General features: G+C 38.2%; 1 protein-coding gene across 4 annotated transcripts in view; it reads left to right on the top strand.

Moving 5' to 3' along the window:
* The window catches only part of LOC106874493 (tetraspanin-5), a 55,942-nt gene that overhangs the window by 26,460 nt on the left and 3,395 nt on the right, over window positions 1-26,087 (top strand). For 2 of the 4 annotated variants that reach the window (XM_089339788.1, XM_089339787.1), the window contains 5 exons: window positions 12,915-13,097; window positions 17,204-17,395; window positions 18,868-19,005; window positions 19,491-19,535; window positions 22,218-22,331. In XM_089339788.1, coding sequence (XP_089195914.1) covers window positions 12,915-13,097; window positions 17,204-17,395; window positions 18,868-19,005; window positions 19,491-19,535; window positions 22,218-22,331 — 672 coding nt within the window. Of the gene's footprint in view, window positions 904-12,914; window positions 13,098-17,203; window positions 17,396-18,867; window positions 19,006-19,490; window positions 19,536-22,217; window positions 22,332-26,087 lie in introns of all 4 variants that reach the window. The other 2 variants (XM_014922238.3, XM_014922239.3) reach the window with 2 other exon arrangements.

Here is a 26,087-nt window from a genome sequence, read left to right as displayed (position 1 = left end):
TATACATTTACACAAAGTGGCCTGACATATCAGGTGATTTCAAGCTTTGAGCTTCATGATTGGTACATTAAAACTTTCAAGTTATTTTCATTCGTAGCTATTGTTATTGTTGGATCAGTTGACATTGCTGTGAACCAGACTGGTCACTTGTTTCATTCTATTCAATAGAAGAACTTATTTCTAGAATTTCAGGATTTCTTAAGCTTGTATACATATTGGGGTAGCTTGCTGTTGCGTCACACTAGATAACTATCCTCCAGTCATCTCTTCACAGGAAAGAGGTTTTTTAACCCAGAAATTAACTTACTGCAAGTCTCAACAAAACAATCACTTATTATCTAACAACCTGTTTATCTATCTATCTATCTATCTACCTATCCATCCATCCATCTATCTACCCAATTTTTGTTGTTGTTTATTACATTACGTGCAAGGGAATACATTAAGTGTCAATTCTAAATTTGAAACTAAAACCAAACAAAACTATTGAGAAAGATGAGAAAATCATAAGGAGGAAGACGAAGACGAAGAAGAAGAAGAAGAAGAAGAAGAAGAAGAAGAAGAAGAAGAAGAAGAAGAAGAAGAAGAAGAAGAAGAGGAAGAAGAAGAAAACGAAGACGAAGACAAAGAAGAAGAAGACAAAGAAGAAGAAGAAGAAGAAGAAGGCGGCAAACTGACAACTAAAACAGTAAGATTAACAAGAGCAGCAGCAACACCAGACATATAAAAGCACGGTGACCGAATATGACATTGTTTTCGCAAAAGATGATTGAAAGGTTATGGAGAAGTAATTCAATTGGAACTACCAAATTTGTGGAAAGACAGAAACAATATGAAGAAAAATCTGAGATCAGTTTGTGTGTTAAATACACACTCTTTTCTCTCAACTTCCTTTCATGTGCAGTAAGTTCATTTGTATCTATTCTGGCATATAATACATGCATACATATGTGTGTACACACACACACACACACACACACACACACACAAAGATATATATAGATATATCTATGTATAGATGAATGTGTGTGTGCATGTATGTATATATAATTACTTGTAATGCAGACTAGATAATACAGCCGACAACTGATGAAGAGTTGTTCTTTATGTTACTTGTCTTGTTTTCCATTTGTTTCTTTTGTTGTTCGCAAAAAAAAGTTTGTATTCCATGTTTTCGTATTTCGTATTTCATGTTGTTTATGTTCTATGACGTCCTGTACCCATATATGCATATGTATATACATATATATGTAAGTAGGCACAGAAGTGGCTGTGTGGTAAGTAGCTAGCTTACCAACCACATGGTTCTGGGTTCAGTCCTACTGCATGGCACCTTGGGCAAGTGTCTTCTACTATAGCCTCGGGCTGACCAAAGCCTTGTGAGTGGATTTGGTAGACGGAAACTGAAAGAAGCTCGTCGTATATATATGTATGTATATATTTGTGTGTCTGTGTTTGTCCCCACAACATCGTTCGACAACCAGTCCTGGTGTGTTTACATCCCCGGTACTTAGTGGTTCAGCAAGAGAGAGACTGATAGAGTAAGTACTAGGCTTACAAAGAATTTGCTTGACTAAAGGCGGTGCTCCAGCACAGCTGCAGTCAAATGACTGAAACAAATAAAAGAAAAAAGAAAAAGAAAAACGAATATATGTATGTATATATGCATATATATATATATTGTTTATATTATATAATTATATATATGTATATAAAATTGAGTGTGAAGTGAAACAATCATAGACAATGTTAAATAATTAATAAATTAATTCATTCATTGAATCTTTCCATTTTCAAACTTTTGTATAATGTATGTATATATGTATATGTGTGTGTATATATATATATATATATATCATCATCATCATCATCATCGTTTAACGTCCGCTTTCCATGCTAGCATGGGTTGGACGATTTGACTGAGGACTGGTGAACCAGATGGCTACACCAGGCTCCAATCTGATTCGGCAGAGTTTCTACAGCTGAATGCCCTTCCTAACACCAACCACTCCGAGTGTAGTGGGTGCTTTTACGTGCCACAGGTACGAAGGCCAGTCAGGCGGTACTGGCAACGGCCACGCTCAAAATGGTGTATTTTACATGCCACCTGCACAGGAGCCAGTCCAGTGGCACTGGCAATGAACTCGCTCGAAAGACTTTTCACGTGCCACCGGCACAAGTGCCAGGAGGGCGATGCTGGTAACGATTACGTTCGAACGGTGCACTTAGCATTCCACTGGTACAGGTGCCATCACGATTTCACTTTCGCTTGCCCCAACAGGTCTTCGCAAGCTGAGTTTAGTGTCCAATGAAGGAAACATTGGCATGAGGGCCAGTCATCTAATTTAGTTCGATTTTGATTTCACTTGCCTCAACAGGTCTTCGCAAGCAGAGTTTAGTGTCCAATGAAGTAAAGGTACACATAAGTGGGTTAGCTACATCCCTGGCATAGGCCACGGGTTATGGTCTCACTTGGCTTGCCGGGTCTTCTCATGCACAACATATTTCCAAAGGTCACGGTCACAAGTCGTTGCCTTGGTGAGGCCTAATGTTCGAAGGTCGTGCACCACCTCATCCCATGTCTTCCTGGGCCTGCCTCTTCCACAGGTTCCCTCAACCGCTAGGGTGTGGCACTTTTTCACACAGCTATCCTCATCCATTCTCGCCACGTGACCATACCAGCGCAATCGTCTCTCTTGCACACCACAACTGATGCTTCTTAGGTTCAACTTTTCTCTCAAGGTACTTACACTCTGTCGAGTATGCACACTGACATTACACATCCATTGGAGCATACTGGCTTCATTCCTTTATATATGTATATATGTGTATATATATATATATATATATATATATATATATATATATATATATATATATATAATTAATAAGTTTGTAAATGGAGAGATTCAATGGATATAAATGAATTTATTGATAATTTAGCCCTTTTGTTACTGCATTTATTTTGAGATGCTTTGTGTTTCTTTCAATTAATTTTAAAATAGAAAAAAGAATTTAGTAAAATAACTTGGTTATCATTAAGCTAGTATTAGGAACATAAATTGTGACTAAGATTTGGTGGAGGATTTTTTACCATATTATGTTAATTAATTATATATATATATATATATATATATATATATATATATATATGCATATATATGCTTACATATATATATATACATATATATGCATATATATATATATATATATATATATATATATATATACATATACACACATATATACACACACACATATATGTATATATATACATATATATAGACATATATACCATGGGGGGGAAATGAATATTCGTACATGTCAAAATTCTTTATTTATTTAATTTCTAATGAACATAAATGGGATATACCAATACTATATTTGCATACACATATATAAACTAAGAATATGTAAAAGAAACTAATAAACTATAGTAACTAATGAATTTATATACAATTATAAATATTTAGGGGTGAAAAAAGTATTCGTACAGAACATAAATAACTGATAATTCTGATTTAATACTTCGTAGCATAACCATTATTCAGTTCTACTTCAACCAATCTCTTCTTGTAGTTCTTAATCAATGGCTTGCATGTTTCTTTAGGAATTTTTTCCCATTCTTCACGACAAATTTTCTTCAAATCTGGAATGCACATTGGGACTCTTGAATGAATTTTAATTTTCAAATAACACCACAAATTTTCAATGGGGTTTAAGTCAGGTGACTGGCTTGGCAATTCTAATAATTTTATATTGTGATTGACAATCCATTTTTGGTAGACTTCGCCGTGTGCTTAGGGTCGTTATCCTGTTGTAAAACCCACCCTTCACAAAGCTGGAGCTTTTCTGCAGAGTCCCATAAATCATTGTTCAAACTATTTTGGTACATCTCTGCATCCATTCTACCATCTATCACATGTAAATTGCTTGTGCCATTTGCAGAGAAACACCCCTACACAATGTTGTTGCCACCTCCAAACTTTACAGTAGGAATTGTATTTTTCGGTGAATAGGCAGTACCATCTTTCCTCCAAACATGGCTATGTGAATTTCATCCATACAATTCAATTTTTGACTCTGTCCAAAGAACATTTTCCCAGAATGTATCAGATTTATCTTTATGTTCATAAACAAATTTTAAATGGGCATCTCTATGCCTTTTAGTCAACAGTGGAGTTTTTCTAGGAGAGCATGACTTCATTTCATTCCTATGAAGTTCATTGCTGATTGTTCATAGTGTAACACTAGTCCCTGAAGCTAACAAATCTTCTTGCAACTCCTTTCTGGTGATCATTGCATTTTTTTCGATTCTTCACTTCATTTTTCTTAAAGATCTAGGGGAAATCTTGCATGGTGCACCGGATCTTATTCTGTTTTCAACAGTTACCGATTTTTTATATCTTTGAATAAATGAAGATATGGTAGAAAATGGAATACAAAGGGTCTCTGATATTTCCCTGTAACTTTTACCTGCTTTCCACTGTTCAATAATTAAGTTTTTCACTGAATTTGTGAGTTCTTTACTTTTCGCCATTATTACGACACTACTTTATGATGTCTCAGTGATGAATGAAGAAGTTAGGGTTTTGACACTTAAAAATGACTACTGATAAGATTATTGGAACAAACGAGAAAGTTCTAGTAAAAAAAAATTATTTTAATTGTATTTTGTGGCATAGAAACTCATAAATTTATTCTGTACGAATACTTTTTTCACTCCTAAATATTTATAATTGTATATAAATTCATTAGTTACTATAATTTTTTAGTTTCTTTTGCATATTCTTAGTTTATGCATGTGTATGCAAATATAGTATTGATATATCCCATTTATGTTCATTAGAAATTAAATAAATAAAGAATTTTGACATGTATGAATATTCATTTCCCCCACTGTATATTTCCACACAAAACACTTATGGGCTTATTCCATACTTTGAATAGTTCCATCCACTCTGTGCTGAATAAATTAAGTGAACTTTTTAACACATAAATCTTTGCCTTTTTCATTTGACCTTGAAATGTTACATTACATACAAATTCACCAAAAAAATATAACCTTTCTCCTGTAACATCATGTACTACCTCTTTTAATTTAATTAATTTCAGCTTACTGACATATTTCCACATTTTTTCGTTTATAATGGTTATATCACTACTAGTGTCCAATTGCATTTTAACACTTGTATTTCTGATTTTCAACTTCATGAATTCCCTCATCGTTATATTACCAATTTCTTCCACTGACATACTATTTATTCTTTTTCCTTTGTTCTGACGTTTTATCATTTTCGTTCTTTATATCTTCATTCTTTATATGTCCTATACTACCACAACAAAAGCACTCCACTTTTTTCATTGGACAATTTTTCTTCAGGTGTATACCTCCACATGCAAAACATAGGCTTATTTCCTGAATTTTGTCATATTTCTTAGAAAACACTTTATCTCTATTCTGACTATTTCACACTTGCTTTACTTGGAAACAATCTTTTACATTCAATTTCTTCTGCATCATGTCTTCATTTGATTATCCTTTCACATTCTTCTGACACTTGCTGTGGGGTTACATCCTAATTTTGTTCCAGCTTAGTGAGAATTCTAGTTCTAACTTTTCCATCCTTTTCGGCAGTTAGTACCTGTGTAAAAATCAGGCATTTGTATACATCTGGCGTTAATTCATCCTGTTTGAACTTCTTGCATTCCCTGTTAACTCTACCAGCATATGTGATATAGTCCTCATTGTTGTTTTTGTCTATATTCAGACACTTCCAACATGTGTTGAACAATGAGCTTTTTTCACTGAAAATTTTACACAATATATCTATTGTGTCATTAAAGTATATGTCCCAATGTTTTCTTGAGAGTACATAATTACTGTATCGTTCATCTTCTGTTTCCACCAGTTTTCTTAAGATTAAGCAAGATTACATCGCATCGTCCCAATCTTCACACTCTTTCTTGAAGATTTGCTCATATCATCTGTAGTATGTTTCAAAGGTAACTCTTTTGAACTCTGTTATGGAATTCGCAACATAATCTGTCAAGAACACTTTTTCTGAATTTCCTGACAACTTCAGTAATTGCAGCATTTGTTACTGTAATATTATTTGTTGTAGTTGTTGCTTCTTGTAGTTATATCTGCTACTGTTGTTGTTCTTTCAACCAAATAAAATTTCCAGCCAATAAATTTTCCATACTTTTACAATTTTTCGTAAAATTCATACATCAACTTTATGAATTTATTAACTCCTATTGGAGTTACCTAATTCCTCATGAGTTGTTTAAATCCTCGTCGCCACTGTTATAATCCTTGAAATGTTGGATTATTACAATCCCCACTTCGGTATACAGTATACTTACTAAAATCAGTAAAGACACAACTATCTCTGACCTCCTACTATGTACTCTCTCGCACTGTCTTGTACTCTCCTATCATTAGTGACTATCTCATACCACTTTTCCCATGAGAGGGGTGTACCATTATTCCTATCATCCCTAAAACAATTATATTCACCTCAGTGCATGACTGCTATTTTATCGACCCCCAAAAGAATGAAAGCAAAGTCAATCTCAGTAGAACTTGAACTCAGAACATAAAAACGGTTGAAATACTGCTAACCATACTGTCCAGCATGCTAGCTATTCTGTCGGCTGTCCACTCCCACCCACCCCACATATATCTGGCTGATATCAAAACAGGTTACTTTCAAACAAAGACTAACTTTTTTATAATTGTCTTTTGCTATGAGAAATAACAAACCCAAAATTAACATATTTCTGTGTATTTGTGTGCGTAATAATTAAATATGTACATACATAGAAATAATATATGTACACACACGTGTGTTGGAGTATATATATACATACATATATATATATATGTATGTATGTGTGTATGTATGTATATGTATATATATATATATATATATATATATATATATAGTTTTAGGGAAAATAACCAATTTTCAAGAACTCATCGATGAAAATCCACTATCACATATAGAAAAATTAATAACTGTTTCCACCAGTTTTCTTAAGATTAAGCAAGTTTACATCGCATCGTCCCAATCTTCACACTCTTTCTTGAAGATTTGCTCATATCATCTGTAGTATGTTTCAAAGGTAACTCTTTTGAACTCTGTTATGGAATTCGCAACATAATCTGTCAAGAACACTTTTTCTGAATTTCCTGACAACTTCAGTAATTGCAGCATTTGTTTGAATTACGGAAAAATTTGGATAAGTACTGTTTTCACTTTGCTAAAGATTTTCTACTATTTGAAAATAATATGTATTCTTGTTTTTATACTATTCATTTGGTTCTTTATAGATTATTTTAATAGATAACTTATTTAACACTAAATTATTTAGAAGTTATAGTTTCATTTCAACATAATATTAGAACTTCGATTGGAATAGTGTTGATATATTTTCGATTATTTTTGATTAATATTATTTGATTAATTATTAATCTTTATAGTTTATAATATCGTTAAAGTTTTTTTAAAATCAAAACTTTGTATATATATATATAAAGTTTAACCTTTTATTCTTAATAATTTTTTCTTTCCTAATTTTTTCATTCATAATCTTTTCCATTCATAATTTTTTCATTCATATTTTTTATTATTACGTTTGTAGAAATAAATAATCTTGTATTTTTCTATTATTCAATTGATCTTTAATTATAATTAAATAAACGTCTTTAGCTTTAAATAGTATAGCTTTAACTATTACACCGGTTAAATATGTACTAATTTTATCTTCATTATTATTTTAAACTTAAACTTCGTTCAACTTGTATTTAAAACAATGATAATTTAAAACAATGATAATTTATGTAAGATGTTTTTTGTATATAATATACATGTTATTATAATGGATGAAGGGATGATTATTGAATGGTTATTATTTTGATATGATATTTTTTAAATAATTTTTCTATCTTTATATAATAAGTATTTCATATTAATTCATTTGGTACTTATTGTTGGTTGAGATATATATCTAATTATTGTTCTACTTACGATCTGACGAGTAGCTATATTTTTGAATAGAACTTATTTTCGATAATTTCAATTGATTTTAATCGATTTAAAATTTCTTTTCTATTTGAAAATTGGTTATGAAACACGTGTAATCTTTTTATTATATTTATCTTATGATATTTACTTTACTTTATATTATACTCATTTATTGTGCTTTTAATTATTAATTTTTCTATATGTGATAGTGGATTTTCATCGATGAGTTCTTGAAAATTGGTTATTTTCCCTAAAACTATATATTTTATATATACTTTATCTATAAGACTCAATTTAATTTTAATTTTTTATAAATTGATTTTAATTGAGTTTTTTACCTGTAATTTTGGATTTTGTCCCTAATATTATTATATATATATATATATATATACATACACCGTTTTTTAGAAAAACATAAAATTCGGAGAGCGCACTCTGAAAAGTAGAGCAGTCTATATTTATCACTAGTGAAGGCCACTTTATAAGGTTACCCTGGATTTTTTGCCATGAAAAGGTATCCTTTATGGCGGGAAACCCAGGTAAGCCTAGAAACTGGCCTTCACCAGTAATATATAAATAAATGTGTGTGTGTGTGTGTGTTGATTCAGCAGAAGTGATCAATTACAGCACTCTATACAAATATGGAGTATTCTTTTAAGAGAGAGAGAGACAGAGAGAAAGACATTCTAACTGAAAGGCTCCGATTTCCAGTCATCAGTTGGTGACTGAGCCTGGTTTTCTTTTGAATCTTCACTGTATACTGTATACCGAAGTGAACGTTATAACAATCTAACATTTTAAGGATACAACAGTAATTGACCTTTCCCTTAAAGTTACAAGCCTTGTGCCTATAACAGAATGGATTATTAATGACATACAGTTCTATATTTAAGAGATGAGGAATTGTGCATTATTTACATTATGTACATTACTTACATTTAACAGATATTTGTCTTCAGCTTGTTTGTTGTTAACACGTTTCGGCTGACATACCCTCCAGCCTTCATCAGGTGTCTTAATGAAGGCTGGTGGGTATATCAGCCGAAACGTTGTGTTAACAACAAACAAAATGAGGACAGATATCCGTCAAATGTAAATAATGTAAATAATATAAATAATGTATTAGTAACATATATTTTACAATACGGTTTAATATATATTTTACTATATATTTTAATGGGTCAAGCTCAGGTGTACCTTGACTATAATTCCGCAACCTCACTGCTCATTAGAAATATTGATTGTTTTCAATTTTTAGATTTCTATTAACTTTTTTAAACTTGGTTAAAATTGTATCTACTTTATGTTAAAATATCCATTGAATTATAAACCTTAGTTTTCATATAAGTTTTATAGCATAATAATTAATAATTATAATAATAAAATCTTTTTCACATTATTTTTTCAAGAACTTCTTCGTATTCCCATTTCGCTTGCCTCTCTCTTTTGCACTGTACCTTCTCCTCCTACTGCTGTAAGTTCCTCTCTTTCTCTCAAACTTCCTCCTCTATCTCCCTTTACTACTCTTTCTTTCCTGTCTACTCTACCTATTCCTCTCCTCCTCACAACACTAGAGAAGTTAAGTCACCCATCAGGTCATGTCTTCACTCTGGTTATGTTTTGTCTCGTCTTTCCAGTGCTCATTGCCAGGTCAAATTTAATTAACACTATGTCTGAATTCTCATTAATTCTCATTAGTTCATTAAATTAGTACTTTTCTTTCTTTTCATTGGGCTCAAGGGTGACCTGAATAACATGAACACAGGGAGACAATGTGATCACTTTACCTGTCAGAAATAGCAGCCAGATTGCCCTCAAATCACTTCCTACTGTCTCTTAGAAAAGATGCATTTGATGACATATTTCTAGATGCACTGTACCAGAAATACAGAATGGCTGGTCAAACTGAAACATCTTTGATCATAGGTCTGCTAGCTCAGGAGTGGCCTGGGGCTAAATAATTAGATATGTTTTCTGTACATTATAAGATAAAAACTAAAAATCAATGGTGGCCTTTTCCCCATAAAAACCAACAATCACCTCAATGTGTTATGTGGGTGAACCAGAAATTGGGCTACCAATGGCAATGGCACTTGAATGATAATCTAAATATAATCTTAAAAAACAAGAAATTTAATGGAGAAAATTCCGTTTTACAGAAAGAGGGTTCAACAAAATGTTTAAGTTTTAAATTTTTCAAAAAAAATATTGTTTTACAGAAAAAGGTTTAATAAAATGTTGAGTCTTCAAATGTTAGAAACTAGAATTGAAAAAAAATAAAAAAGTTTAATTGGCATTTTGTTGCTCTTTTTGAAATGATCATCTCATTAGCAAACATATCTTATTTTTAAAGGTGGGGAATGCTACCACTTCAATCTCCTTTTATTAACAAATGAAGGTCAATTATATCATATTTTCAGAAGCACAATTAGAAGCATTTAATGGGGATTAAGGAGAGAAGGAGACAAAAAATGGAATGGAGGAGAGGAGAGAAAAAGAAGTGGGGGAGGGGGGAGGGAGGAGGGGAGAGAAGCATGAAACAAAAGTGGGTCGAGGAAGAAGGATAATGGTCTATTCGAAGGAGAAAGATGGAAGGAGGTGAATGAGGGAATGAAGAAGAAAAAAAAAAGGAAAAGAAGAAAAGAGAGAGAAGAAGCATGAAAGAAAGATAGGATGATGACTCAGATGAAGAGAGAGGATTGAAAAATGGAATGAAGGCGAGACAAGGAAGAGAAAGAGGAGGAAGAAAACAGATGAGCTTATTATTAAAACTATTATTCTTGAAACCTTTGGAGATATGCTGTGCTTGAAAAGACCTGGCAAGCCAAGTGAGACCATAACCGTGGCCAATGCCAGTGCAGCATAACCATCCCACTTATGAGTACTCTTTATGCTTGCGAAGACCTATTGAGGCAAATGAAATCGCTGTTGTGGCCAATAACAGTACCGCCTCATTGGCACCCGTACCAGGAGAACGTTAAAAGCACCATTTGAGCAGGATCATTGCTGGGGCTGCTGACTGGCTCCCATACCAGCGGCACATCAGAAAGCACTATTTGAGCATGGTCGTTGCCAGTGCCACTGGACTGGCTCCTGTGCAGGTGGTACATAAAAAGCACCATTTGAGTGTGGCCAATGCCAGTACTGCCTGACTGTCCCTCGTTCCGGTGGCACATAAAAGCACCCACTACACTCTTGGAGTGGTTATAATTAGGAAGGGCATCCATCTGTAGAAACTTTGCCAGATCAGATTGGAGCCTGGTGCAGCCTTCTGGCTTGCCAGTCCTCAGTCAAACCGTCCAACACATGCCAGCATGGAAAGCGGATGTTGAATGATGATGATGATGATGATAATTCTTTTTAAAAAGAGCAACAAAATGCCAATTAAATTTTTATTATTTTTTTTATTCTAGTTTCTAACTTTTGAAGGTGCAACATTTTATTAAACCTTTTTCTGTAAAACAACAATTTTATTCTTAGAAAAATTTAAAGTTTGAACATTTTGTTGAACCTTTTTTCTGTAAAACAGGAAATTTTCTCCATTTAAGTGGAGTAAAATGTGTTGCAGGTGTAAATATCGTATTGAACTTCCACTCTATATGATAACACTACATATACATCTCAGTCTACTTGACTTCCAACAATTAACAATTGTAATTTGAAGCTGAATGGTTAGGAATAAGAAAAATGTCTAGATTTCTTTAAAAATTATTGTTCAGGCAGAGTTGTCTCTCTTAGCTAAAGACCTCAAAATTGTGCGAGCCAACCTTGTTTCCAGGGTTATTTTTGTAGTAGAAAAGAATTGTTGTGCAAAAACATACTTATTTGGTAACCAAAAGATTACCAAATCTTTTGATACTTCGTACGTCAAAATCAGTGACTCAGTTTGTGAATCAATAAAGAATATACGCACACACACACACACACACATACACACTCTTTTATTCTTTTACACACTTTAGTCATTTGACTGTGGTCATGCTGGAGCACTGCCTTGAAGGATTCTTTAGCCAAAGAAATCAACCCCAAGACTTATTCTTTGTAAGCCTAGTACTTATTCTATCAATCTCTTTTGCTGAACTGTTAAGTTACAGGGACATACATACACCAACATCGGTTGTCAAGCAATGGTGGGGGGACAAACACAGATACAAGAACAATATATATATATATATATATATATATATATATATATATTTCGAAAGTTAGACAGAGAAGGGGAAAATAGACGAAAACTGGGCGAAAACATAACGGACAGAAAAGGGAGACAAAGACACAATACAAGGAACATTCGCAGCTGATTTTCTCATCAATTGGTTTCCAAGACGTCTTAGTGGTTTCATGTTATTTAAATCAATGACTGTTATTATCAACAGGAGTGTCCTAAATAACTCTTGGTGTTTGAACTGTAGGGTTTCTCTGTTTTGGGATGTTATGCACTGACCCTGTGGCATGCCATTTCTTAACCAACATTTGTGTCATTCTCTTTGCTTGTAAGCTTTTACCTGGAAACTTGACTTCAAAAATTTCATGAGTTTTGCTTAACAGAACCCATTCTCATATATACTTCTACAATTTCTACTCTTTCCACTATTGAGTACATATTCTTGCAGAAAAGGCTGGAGGTATTCAATCAGTGCAATCTCACAATCAACTAATGTGGTGAGGATGACAAAGCAAACAGTCAACTTGTGTACCTTCTTTGTTCAGCTGTTATAAAAGGTCGAAATAATGCAATGACACCTGTAAATGAAAGGCCGAGAGGTTTATCATGCGTGTAAATTTATTTCTGTATTTACAATATGCTACAGAACCTGGCCTATTTTTTCATGATCCACCCTGCATTGTATCATTCTTAAATTTTCCATTTTTTAATTTCAGATTATCACATGTGGATTTACTGGTTATGCAATTCATAATTCACTGACAACTGCCAAGCAATATCCATTGGAACGATATTGGCATCTGAACAAAATACTATTTGTTCTTGCAGGTATTACATTTGTGATATCACTGTTTGGAATTATAGGATCACTAAGAGAACACCTCAAGTCTCTGTCTGTGGTGAGTACACAAATATTTTATGATTCTTTTTTCGTAAGTTTCAGTTTGAGAAATCATAGTCATGAGTTGGGTAGTTTATACCAAATTCAGCACTCTGACTGGAACGCATTCTGTAGAATATATGTATGTATGTATGTATGAGTGTGTGTGTGTGTGTGTGCATGTGTGTGTGCATGTGTTGTGTGTATGGTTGTATGTATATATGTATGTGTGTATATATATGTATGGGTGTGAATATATGTATGTATGCATGTATGCATTTATGTATGTATATATGTATGTATAAGGCAGACAAAACACAAACCCCTTCAGGTAGATGGCCCTGCTCGATCTGTAGAAAAGGAGTGGGAAGTAACTCTATAAGATGCACGCAGTGCAAGCTATGGACACATAAGAGGTGCAGCAATATCAAAGGAAGGTTAACTAGGAAGTTAGTTTTTGTTTGCAGCAGATGTTCTGGAGCTATAAATACTGGAAATGTGCAGAAAATAACTTCTGCCACATTCCAGGGAGAAAAACTAGAAATGGTTGATAGCTTCCGCTATCTTGGTGACCAAATTAGCAGTGGAGGTGGGTGCGCTGAAAGCGTAGCTGCTAGAATTAGAATAGCCTGGGCAAAGTTCAGAGAGCTCTTACCTCTGCTGGCGACAAAGGGTCTCTCTCTCAGAGTAAAAGGCAGATTGTATGACGCATGTGTACGAACAGCCATGCTTCATGGCAGTGAAACATGGGCCGTGACTGCTGAGGACATGCGTAGGCTCGCAAGGAATGAAGCCAGTATGCTCCGATGGATGTGTAATGTCAGTGTGCATACTAGACAGAGTGTAAGTACCTTGAGAGAAAAGCTGAACTTACGAAGCATCAGTTGTAGTGTGCAAGAGAGACGACTGCGCTGGTATGGTCATGTAGCGAGAATGGATGAGGATAGCTGTGTGAAAAAGTGCCACACCTTAACAGTTGAGGGATCCTGTGGAAGAGGTAGGCCCAGGAAGACCTGGGATGAGGTGGTAAGGCACGACCTTCGAACATTGGGCCTCACTGAGGCGATGACTTCTGACCAAGACCTTTGGAAATATACTGTGCGCGAGAAGACCCGGCAAGCCAAGTGAGACCTAAATCTAAGGCCCAGCCAGCCCACTTATGCGTACCTTCCTTCCTTCATTGGACACTAAATTCCACTTGTGAAGACCTGTTGAGGCAAGTGAAATCGAAATCGAGTTAAATTAAAATTGGATACTAAACCCCACTGCGAAGACCTGTTGAAGCAAGTGAAATAGAAATAGATTGTTGCCAGCGCCCCTGGACTGGCTCTTGTGCGGGTGACACATGAAATGTTTCGAGCGGAATCGTTTGCCAGTGCCCCCGGACTGGCTCATGTGCGGGCGACACATGAAATCTTTCGAGCGGGATCGTTGCCAGTGCCCCTGGACTGGCTCATGTGCGGGTGACACATGAAATCTTTCAAGCAGGATCGTTGCCAGTGCCCCTGGACTGGTTCATGTGCGGGCGACACATGAATCTTTCGAGCGGGATCGTTGCCAGTGCCCCTGGACTGGCTCATGTGCGGGCGACACATGAATTCTTTCGAGCGGGATCGTTGCCAGTGCCCCTGGACTGGCTCATGTGCGGGCGACACATGATATCTTTCGTGCGAGATCGTTGCCAGTGCCCCTGGACTGGCTCTTGTGCGGGTGACACATGAAGTTTTTTTCGAGCGAGATCGCTGCCGGTGCCCCTAGACTGGCTCATGTGCGGGTGACACATGAAATCTTTCAAGCGGGATCGTTGCCAGTGCCCCAGGACTGGCTCATGTGCGGGCGACACATGATATCTTTCGAGCGAGTTCGTTGCCAGTGCCCCTGGACTGGCTCTTGTGCGGGTGACACATGAAATGTTTCGAGCGGGATCGTTTGCCAGTGCCCCCGGACTGGCTCATGTGCGGGCGACACATGAATCTTTCGAGCGGGATCGTTGCCAGTGCCCCTGGACTGGCTCATGTGCGGGCGACACATGAAATCTTTTGAGCGAGATCGTTGCTGGTGCCCCTGGGCCAGCTTGCGGGTGACAGCGAGATCGTTGCCTGTGCCCCTGGGCCAGCTTGCGGGTGACACATGAGGTTTTTCGAGCAGGGTCGTTGCCAGTGCCCCTGGACTGGCTCATATGCGGGCGACACATGAAATCTTTCGAGCGAGATCATTGCCAGTGCCCCTGGACTGGCTCTTGTGCGGGTGACACATGAGGCTTTTTCGAGCGAGATCGTTGCCAGTGCCCCTGGACTGGCTCATGTGCGGGCGACACATGAATTCTTTCGAGCAGGATCGTTGCCAGTGCCCCTGGACTGGCTCATGTGCGGGCGACACATGATATCTTTCGTGCGAGATCGTTGCCAGTGCCCCTGGACTGGCTCTTATGCGGGTGACACATGAGGTTTTTTTCGAGCGAGATCGCTGCCGGTGCCCCTAGACTGGCTCATGTGTGGGTGACACATGAAATCTCTCGAGTGGGATCGTTGCCAGTGCCCCTGGACTGGCTCATGTGCGGGCGACACATGAAATCTTTCGAGCGGGATCGTTTGCCAGTGCCCCCGGACTGGCTCATGTGCGGGCGACACATGAATCTTTCGAGCGGGATCGTTTACCAGTGCCCCTGGACTGGCTCTTGTGCGGGTGACACATGAGGCTTTTTCGAGCGAGATCGTTGCCGGTGCCCCTGGGCCAGCTTGTGGGTGACACATGAGGTTTTTCGAGCGAGGTCGTTGCCAGTGCCCCTGGACTGGCTCATATGCGGACGACACATGAAATGTTTCGAGCGGGATCGTTTGCCAGTGTCCCCGGACTGGCTCATGTGCGGGCAACACATGAATCTTTCGAGCGAGATCGTTGCCGGTGCCCCTGGGCCGGCTCTTGTGCGGGTGACACATGAGGTTTTTCGAGCGAGATCGTTGCTGGTGCCCCTGGGCTGGCTCGTGTGCGGGCGACACATGGAATCTTTTGGGCGGGATCGTTGCCGGTGCCCCTGGGCTGGCTCTTGTGTGGGTGACACATGAAATGCCTTGAGCGAGACGTGATCGTTGCCAGTGCCCCTGGGCTGTCTCTTGTGCTGGTGACACATGAAATTTCTTGGAGCGAGATCGTTGCCGGTGCCGCTGAACTGGCTCTTGTGTGGAGTTCTGGGATTTTTCGAGCGGGATCGTTGCTGGTGCCCCTGGACTGGCTCTTGTGTGGGTGACACATAGAGGTTTCTCGAGCGAGATGAGCGTGGCCTTTGCCAGTACCGCCTGACTGGCCTTGTAGGGTTTTCGAGCGAGATTGTTGCCAGTGCCCCTGGACTGGCTCTTGTGCGGGTGGCACATAAAAGACACCATTTCGAGCGTGGCCGTTTTCGTGCGGTTGACACGTAAAAGCACCCACTACACTCTCTGAGTGGTTGGCGTTAGGAAGGGCATCCAGCTGTAGAAACTCTGCCAAATTAGATTGGAGCCTGGTGTTGCCATCCGGTTTCACCAGTCCTCAGTCCAATCGTCCAACCCATGCTAGCATGGAAGGCGGACGTTAAACGATGATGATGATGATGATGATGTATGTGTGCATGTTTGTGTGCATGTGTGTGTGTATGGATGTATGTATATATGTATGTGTGTGTGTATATATGTATGGCTGTGAATATATGTATGCATATATGTACGTATAGATGATTGATATACATATATATATATATGTGTGTGTGTGTATATCTGTGTGTGTGTGTGTGCATGTGTGTATGTATGCATGTATGTATGTGTGTGTGTATGTATATATATGTATGAGTGTGAATATATGTCTGTATATATGTATAGACAATCGATATACATATATATGTGTGTGTATCTGTGTGTGTGTGTGTGTGTGTGTGTGTGTGTGTGTGTGTACATATGACAGGCTTCTTTCAGTATCTGTCTACCAAATCCACTCACAAAGACAGACACTCATCCATAATGCCATGCAATGAGACTGAACTTGAGACCATGTAGTTGGGAAGCCAACTTCTTTACTGCACACCCATGCTTTCACCTACCACGTATCTATCTATATATCTATACCTTCTGTTTTTTTTCTTTCTAATTCCAGTACAAGTATTTGGTCTTTATCACACTGTTTGCTGAAGTAATATTTTGTGTTATTCTTCTGATCTATATATACGTACCGACGTCAAGATACAACATTGAGTTTTTTCCAAAGGGATCTTTCTCATCAGATATGCAGAATTATGGTGATTTTGATGGATTTGCAAAGAACCGAGTTAATAGTCTACAGGAAACGGTAGGCGATGATTTCTCTTTTAACTCTAGATTTGAAAACTGAGTGCTTTAGTAATCTTCAAGAATTTGTAAGAAACAAGTCATAGAATGTTACATGTGTGTGTGTGTGTGTGAAAGCTAATCATTTCTTGAATTCCAAACACCTTATTACTATTTCCTGTTGTTGTTGTTTAGCTTCTAGTCAACCCATCCTTGACCGTTACCTCTTATTTAAAAAAAAATGGATAAAACTCCTTCCTGGGTCATACACACTCATAGAACCCGTTTCCTGGTTTCTCTGGAAAATATATTCCTTTCTGGATAGGATGCTAGTCCCTCACAGGATTAACTCATTTCTGCCAACTGTGAAGACAGGAGCAATGTGAAATGAAATGTTTTGCTCAAGAACACAACAAATTGCCCAGTCCTGGAATTGAAACCACAATCTTATGATCATGAGTGCAACACCCTAAGCTGTAGACCATGCTCTCTCTCTCTCTCTCTCTTAGTTTTCCATGCTAGCATATACAAAGAATGGTATGTGTCACTTGTTTCTGAAGAAGAAATATTTAACCAGGACTGGTTTCAGCCACCTTAAGTGGTGTTTGCACACACCAAGTGGTTTCTCTCACTCAGGGAGCCCCTGGGTTTAAAGAAAGGCAGCATTAATAAGTATGAGAGAGAGATGATTGATTTGCAGGGATTATGAAGTATTATGAAGGGAGTCAGCAATGCTTTCAGTAGGGAGTCTTGTATTCTCAGCCAAAAACTTTGGAACCAAGCATGAATGCTACCCAATATTTTATTTTACATATCTTCTCTTAAGTTATAGACAAACATTCAGATGAGTTTGAAATATGGTTGTGACATATTTGACTTGTACAAAGGCCATATTCATTGCTAATTTGTCATGCAGTATGATAAATGCATTTCTTGCTGGTGATATTCACAAAATATTGTTGAGAATAAACAATAAAGAAATGGATGTTACCAAAGCGACCTCAAGGTTGTCTGTCTTGTAGTACACAGTGCTGATGATTGCCAAGGAATGAGAAATGCATTCACCATTCAGGAGAGAGAGAGAGAGAGAGAGAGAGAGAGAGAGAGAGAGAGAGAGAGAGAGAGAGAGAGAGAGAGAGCACCTTTAAGTGACTGTTGATGATTTTTCAACACCTATCACCTAAAAGCAAGAAAGGTTGTCCATGGCAAACCAGCAGTGAATGCAGTCTTTGTACAGGTGAAATGTGTTCCATACATATTGGAACTCATCTAAAATGTCGGTTTATTCCCAATACTGTTTTTGTGCAGCTATTATGATATTCTATGAAGCAATGTCAGACATACCTTCTATTTACTCATAACTGTTTGTGATCCATTCTGTGATCCAAACTGATAAATAAAGACAAGTTACTAGGAGAACAGGAACACACACACATATATAATGAAAGAAACAAATAAGTACTAGAAAAAATAATCATCTCCTCTCTTCAACAGTTTCATTGTTGTGGATTATCGGATAATGACGAAGCATACATGGATTGGAGGACATCAGAACAGTTCAAATGTGATAATTCCAAATCTTGGAATAACTTGGCTTGCACTGTACCAAGCTCTTGCTGCCGTCTCACCAAGGTTTGTACAATAAAAAATGTTTCTTGGAATTGGTTGAAATTAATGAAAAAAACAAATCTACTTTATGTATTGCTTATTTTTTCCTTTTATTCGTACCACCAAACACACAAGCTTAGAAAAGAGGCAGTACCCAGCTGTTTCAATTAATTTTGAAAATAATGAAGAATTTGATAAGATAACTTTGTGGTTATTTAACTGATATTTGGAACAAATTAACATGAAACTTTGGTAGAAATTTATAATTTAAATCACATAAAAACAGGAAATTTGTATCATAGCACCAGGAATGGTCTTGGAAAGTTTAGTGTGAAAAGGGTTAAATGGTGGCAGGGTTTCTGTAATTTTTGGGAAAGAGTTTTACAACAAAATATATTTGGGAATCCCTGGTCAATAGAATACAAGATTTAACATAAAAATGTGATAAACTCATCTGATTCCTTCCTTTTCTTTTTTATTCCATGTTTATATTCTGGTGAAATTAAAAGTTAAACAATGTTTCGTGTGTGGATGATGTTCTGAGAAAAAGACCTGTAAGTATTTTGTTTTTATCTCTCTTATAATCATCATCATCACCATCACCATCATAATCATCACCACCATCATCATCATTGTCATTTAGCATCTGTTTCATACTGGCATGGATTAGACAATTTGACTGGAACTGGTAAGCCAGAAAGCTGTACCAGGTTCCAGTTCTTGGTTTGGTTTCTATGGCTGGATGCCCTTCCTAATGCCAACCACTCCAAGAATACATTTTAGATATATTGCTCACTCTTGCTCTGTTTTCTCTTTCTTCTCTCTTTCTTCCTCACTCTGATTGCAACATGTTTTCCTTCTCAGCCCTTAACATCCATTTGGCTGGAGTTAGTCTCAGTTTCTGAGGCATTTAAGAAAATGTGAGCAAATGACTCACCACTAAATGGAATACCAATCTGCCGAATGGTGGAACCTTACCTCTAGCTCTTGCTGCTCATCATTTTCAAAATAGTGGCTAGCAGTAACATCACAAGAAATGTCTTGCTCAAGGATACAATGTGCCTCTTTGTGTAACACCCAAACCCACAGTATTACAGTTGTAAACCCAGCACTGAAACCTCAATGGCATGCCACGCACATTCACTGTTTGTCAGCTGTTAATTACATCTGTATCCATAGCATTTAACCTTTTTGTTTTTAATGCTAGCATGGGTTGGATGGTTTTACAGAATCATCCAATAATCTACAGGCTGCATCATGCTCCTGTGTCTGCATTGGCTTGGTTTCTACGGCTGGATGCCCTTCCTAATGCCAACCACTTTACAGAGTGCTTTTTAAGTGCTGAGGACTGGTGAGCTGGATGGCTGCACCAGGCTCCAATCTGATCTGGTAGAGTTTCTACAGCTGGATGCCCTTCCTAATGCCAACCACTCCAAGAGCATAGTGGGTGCTTTTACATGCCACTGACACAAGGGCCAGTCAGGCAGTACTGGCAATGGCCACACTTAAATGGTATTTTTTATGAGCCACCTGCACGAGACAGTCCAGCGGCACTGGCAATGACCTCGCTCAAATATTGGTTTTCATGTGCCAGTAAGGCGACGCTGGTAACGATCACGCTCGAATGGTGCTTTTTACATGTCACTGGCACAGGAGCCAGTCAGCGGCCCTGGCAAAAGTTTATATATATATATATATATATATATATATATATACACACACACACGCATACATAAATTTATATATATATATATATATATGTATACACACACACACACACATACATATATTATTGGCATTATTCTGTTTGAGAATAAAATTATTTCCTTATCTGTATCTTTCAATAAATTTATATATATATATATATATATATATACATATACATACACACATACATAAATGTTTGTTTACAGGTGTAGTTACATATAAAAATGTAAATATTAAATTGAAGGATCAAAGGATGATTCAATACTTTCCACTAGAGCCTCCATTTCTTTGCTGTCTTCAGGGTGAGCCACGATCTGAAAACTTTGAAGTTTCTATCAACCTTTTTCCTGTAAATATCATTGACACCATTGAATCCCAGTCTAGCCTGCTGGCATGGTTGGACAGTTTTACAGGATCTAATAAGTTGAAGAACTACAGCAAGCTCTAATATTTTCTTAGACACGATTGTTATGGCTGGATGCCCTTACCTAATGCCAACCACTTCATGCAGTGTATTGAGTGCATTTCCCATAGATGCATCACTACTGGGGCTTCCATTTAACTCGCCTTGAAATTGTCTACTTTTGTTTATTTAAAACTGAAATAAATAATTTTTTTTAATAAGCTCTTATTGTATTGATACGTCATTTTTTAATGTGCAATATTTTTAATACAAAATATATCATAATCAATAAGTGTCACAAGAGAATGTTACAGGAACATAGAGGAAAACAGTAAAGCACACAAGTGATGTGGAGATGTTCAACCCCTCATTGGTTATAGATCAAATATCATCACAATTTTGACACCTGCAATAATATTATTCAATTTGGCAGAGTCAGCAATGAAAGCTGCTGAGATATAAATGAGCAGACATGATAGATGAATATGAGCAGGAGATAAAATGAGACTAGTATAACAAGAGAAGATGAGATCTCTAAACTGATAAATAAAGACAAGTTATGAGGAGAACAGGAACACACACACACACATATATAATGAAAGGCAAAAATAAACGACATGGCTCTCCTTGACCATCTCCTCTCTTCAAGTTCTTCACAGATTCATTCTCTTATTCAGGTTTCAAATCCCTTAAAAGTGAAGTTTTGGCATTTCCTAATCATCACACTGTGGCTGATGAAATGAGTTCCATTATCAATATAACTTGCGATGGAAGTGAGTTGGCAGAACCATAAGCAATCTGGTAGATGAAATGCTTCGTGGCATTTCATCCATCTTTGCTGCATTTTGAGCTAAAATTCTGCAGTGGTTGACTTTCATTTTGTCTTTTCAGAATTGATAAAATAAGTACCAGTCTGGTTATGCGATCGATATAATTGGCCTGTCCTTCCCCTCAAAAACTGCTGGCTCTGTTTCAAAGTTTGAAACCAATTGGTCCAATTCCCCTCAAATTTAGAACAATCCTTTACTAATTCCTGGTTCCTGCCTATGTAGAATGTTATGTTCGGGATAGCATCATAGATCAGTGAAGAGACATAAATAGCATATATTTTCTTTTCTATTTTTAGATTGATGTCCAAGACAAAATCTACACACAAGGCTGTTTAAAAGGATTCCACACATGGGTAGAAATAAATGGAGTAAGCATAATTGGCATCATGTTTGGTATTATTCTTCCACAGGTAAGTCTTGTATAAACCTTTCTTAAATGAGAATGACTTATTCATACAAAAGTCCAATCTTTCTCCAGACTGTTCTTTCTTTCCTTAGTTGATCTATTATCAAATGATTAAATCATTTGCTCAAATTTTCATGATCAGAAGAATCCATCACTGGGTTATTCAGCTTATGGTCTTGTAGCCGAGATATCTTATTTTCTGGTCACACCTCCTGGGGTTAAATTAAGAATGCTAAGTTACCTGCAAATTAACTCATAACTTAATAAAATTTATAATCTGAAATCATCATCATTTTAACAACCGCTTTTCTATGCTTCCGTGGGTCAGATGTAACTTGTGGCAAATTTTCTAGAGCTGGAAGCCCTTCCTATTGACACTCCTTACCTGATTCCAAACAAGGTAATATTTCCCCAGGGCTGGGAATGTTTCCATGGAAAGAATGACATTGTATGAATGTGATGCTCATTTACAACTATTGCATAATGTTAAGATATAGAGACACACCCATATATATATATGTGTGTGTGTGTGTGAAGGCACATGGCTCAGTGGTTAGAGCATTGGGATCACAATTATGAGGTAGAGAGTTTGATTCCCAGACTAGGCTGTGTGTTGTGTTCTTGAGCAAGACACTATTTCATGTTGCTCCAGTTCGTTCAACTGTAGAAATGAGTTGTGACGTCACTGGTGCCAGGCTGTATTGGCTTTTGCCTTTCCTTTGGATAACATCGGTGGCATGGAGAGGGGAGACTGGTATGTATTGGTGACTGCTGGTCTCCCACAAACAACCTCGCTTGGACATGTGCCTTGGAGGGGAACTTTCCAGGTGCAATCCCATGATCACTTGTGACCAAAGGGGGTCTTTATATATATATATATATATATGTGTAAAGTCCCCTCTCAACCCAGAGTAACGTGGTGGTGGAACAAGGATGTAGACGGGGCTATTAGACAAAAGAAACAGGCTTGGAAGGACTGGAAGAACGGTGGTAGCAGGGAATTGTACCAATCTGCCAGAAGGGAAGCTAGGCGACAGGTTTATTTAGCCAGAGGGGAAGCAGATAAGAAAAGATTTGCCAATGTTCTGCGCCGTGAGGACCAAAGACTCGAGGTATTTCGTGTTGCAAGACAGTGTAGGAGAGAGAATAGTGATGTTGTAGGAGAGAAATGTGTTCGCATGGATGATGGTACGCTTGCACTAAATGAGGCTGCAAAGAAAGAGGTCTGGAGATGCCACTATGATAGATTGCTTAATATAGAGAATGAATGGGAGAAAGAGAGCCTGCTGTATGTCGACCCAACAGAGGGACCAGCTATCCGAGTTGACAGTACCAGGGTAGATAAAGCAATTAAGAGTATGAAGACAGGGAAAGCCCCCGGCCCATCAGGAATCACTGCAGAGATGCTCAAAATATCTGGCAGTGTTGGCTACAGCCTAGTCACCCGTATTACGAACCAGGTGATACACGAAGGAATCATACCCAATGACTGGTGTAGCAGCACCATAGTAAACTGCTACAAAGGTAAAGGTGACGCTTTAGACACTAATAATTACAGAGGCATCAAGCTGTTAGATCAGGTTATGAAAGTTACGGAGAGGGTCATAGCCCAACTAATTAGGGAGCAAATCAATTTAGATGAGATGCAGTTTGGGTTCGTGCCAGGTAAAAGCACCACTGATGCCATATTTCTAGTGAGACAGCTGCAGGAGAAATATCTAGCCAAGGATAAACCTCTGTACCTGGCCTTCGTTGACATGGAGAAAGCCTTTGACAGGGTCCCCCGATCCCTTATCTGGTGGTCAATGAGGAAACTTGGGATAGAAGAATGGTTAGTGAGAGCTGTGCGAGCCTTGTACAGAGACGCTGTCAGTAAGGTGAAGGTTGGAAATGAGTACAGTAATGAATTCCGGGTAGAGGTAGAGGTCCACCAAGGTTCCATCCTCAGCCCCCTCCTATTTATCATAGTCCTCCAGGCGATCACAGAGGAATTCAAGACAGGTTGCCCCTGGGAGCTCCTCTATGCTGATGACCTTGCACTAATTGCTGAGTCACTATCAGAACTAGAGGAGAAGTTTAAGGTGTGGAAGCAAGGACTAGAATCGAAGGGCCTCAGAGTCAACCTAGCAAAAACCAAAATCCTAATAAGTAGGAAGGTAGATAAAACACAAACCCCTTCAGGTAGATGGCCCTGCTCAATATGCAGTAAAGGAGTAGGTAGTAACTCTATAAGATGTACCCGGTGCAAGCTATGGACACATAAGAGGTGCAGCAATATCAAAGGCAGATTAACTACAAAGTTAGTCTTTGTATGTGGCAGATGTTCAGGTGCAATAAACACTGTGAACAAACAGGAAACAACTTCTATCTCATTCCAGGGAGAAAAACTAGAGGTAGTTGATAGCTTCCGCTATCTGGGCGACCAAGTTAGTAGTGGGGGTGGGTGCGCTGAAATTGTAACTGCTAGAGTAAGAATAGCCTGGGCCAAGTTTAGAGAGCTCTTACCTCTGCTGGCGACAAAGGGACTCTCACTCAGGGTAAAAGGCAGACTGTATGACGCATGTGTACGAACAGCCATGCTACATGGCAGTGAAACATGGGCTGTGACTGCTGAGGACATGCGTAAGCTCGCAAGGAATGAAGCCAGTATGCTCCGTTGGATGTGTAATGTAAATGTGCATACCCATCAGAGTGTAAGTATCTTGAGAGAGAAGCTGAACATAAGAAGTGTCAGTAGTGGTGTGCAAGAGAGACGATTGCGGTGGTTTGGACATGTGGTGAGAATGAATGAGGATAGCTGCGTGAAAAAGTGCCACTCCCTAACAGTTGAGGGAACCCATGGAAGAGGTAGGCCCAGGAAGACCTGGGCTGAGGTGGTGAGGCAAGACCTTCGAACATTGGGCCTCACCGAGGCGATGACTACTGACCGAGACCTTTGGAAATGTGCTGTGCGTGAGAAGACCCGGCAAGCCAAGTGAGATCGTTGCCAGTGCCCCTGGACTGGCTCTTGTGCGGGTGCCACATAAGATGTACCATCCTGAGCGTGACCGTTGCCAGTACCGCCTGACTGGCCTTGTAGGGTTTTCGAGCGAGATTGTTGCCAGTGCCCCTGGACTGGCTCTTGTGTGGGTGGCACATAAAAGACACCATTTCGAGCGTGGCCGTTTTCGTGCGGGTGACACGTAAAAGCACCCACTACACTCTCTGAGTGGTTGGCGTTAGGAAGGGCATCCGGCTGTAGAAACTCTGCCAAATTAGATTGGAGCCTGGTGTAGCCATCCGGTTGCACCAGTCCTCAGTCAAATCGTCCAACCCATGCTAGCATGGAAAGCGGACGTTAAACGATGATGATGATGATGATATGTAATTTTCCAGGTGTGCAAGTCAAGTATTCCCCTCTTCAGCAAGATACCTGCTCCTCTCCCTCTATCATAGAATCACATTCCTCCATTCTATACCCCACTCAGTTGAGTGGTCTTATCTTGCAGATACTTGGCAGCCTCACAACCATACCTGTACCTATATTTTAAATCATAACAATTTTGGGTTAACTCTTCTTCCCTTTCTAAAAATTTTATGAGAATTTAAAATAAACATCCTGAATTTATACAATGATGCAGATATGTAGCAAGTGATTTCATGAGGCTAGACATGAACCTGTGATTCCTTCAACCTATATTTGAACCACTGACTTTCTGGGCCTAGATTTCAAACAGTGACTTCCTGAGCCTAGATCTGAACCAGTGACTTCCTAATCCTG

This window comes from Octopus bimaculoides, chromosome 22, assembly GCF_046866305.1.
Source record: "Octopus bimaculoides isolate indiv1 chromosome 22, ASM4686630v1, whole genome shotgun sequence".
Classification (NCBI taxonomy): Eukaryota; Metazoa; Mollusca; class Cephalopoda; order Octopoda; family Octopodidae; genus Octopus; species Octopus bimaculoides.
Note: the sequence above shows the minus strand (reverse complement) of the source record. Positions and strands in the feature narration are given on the sequence as shown.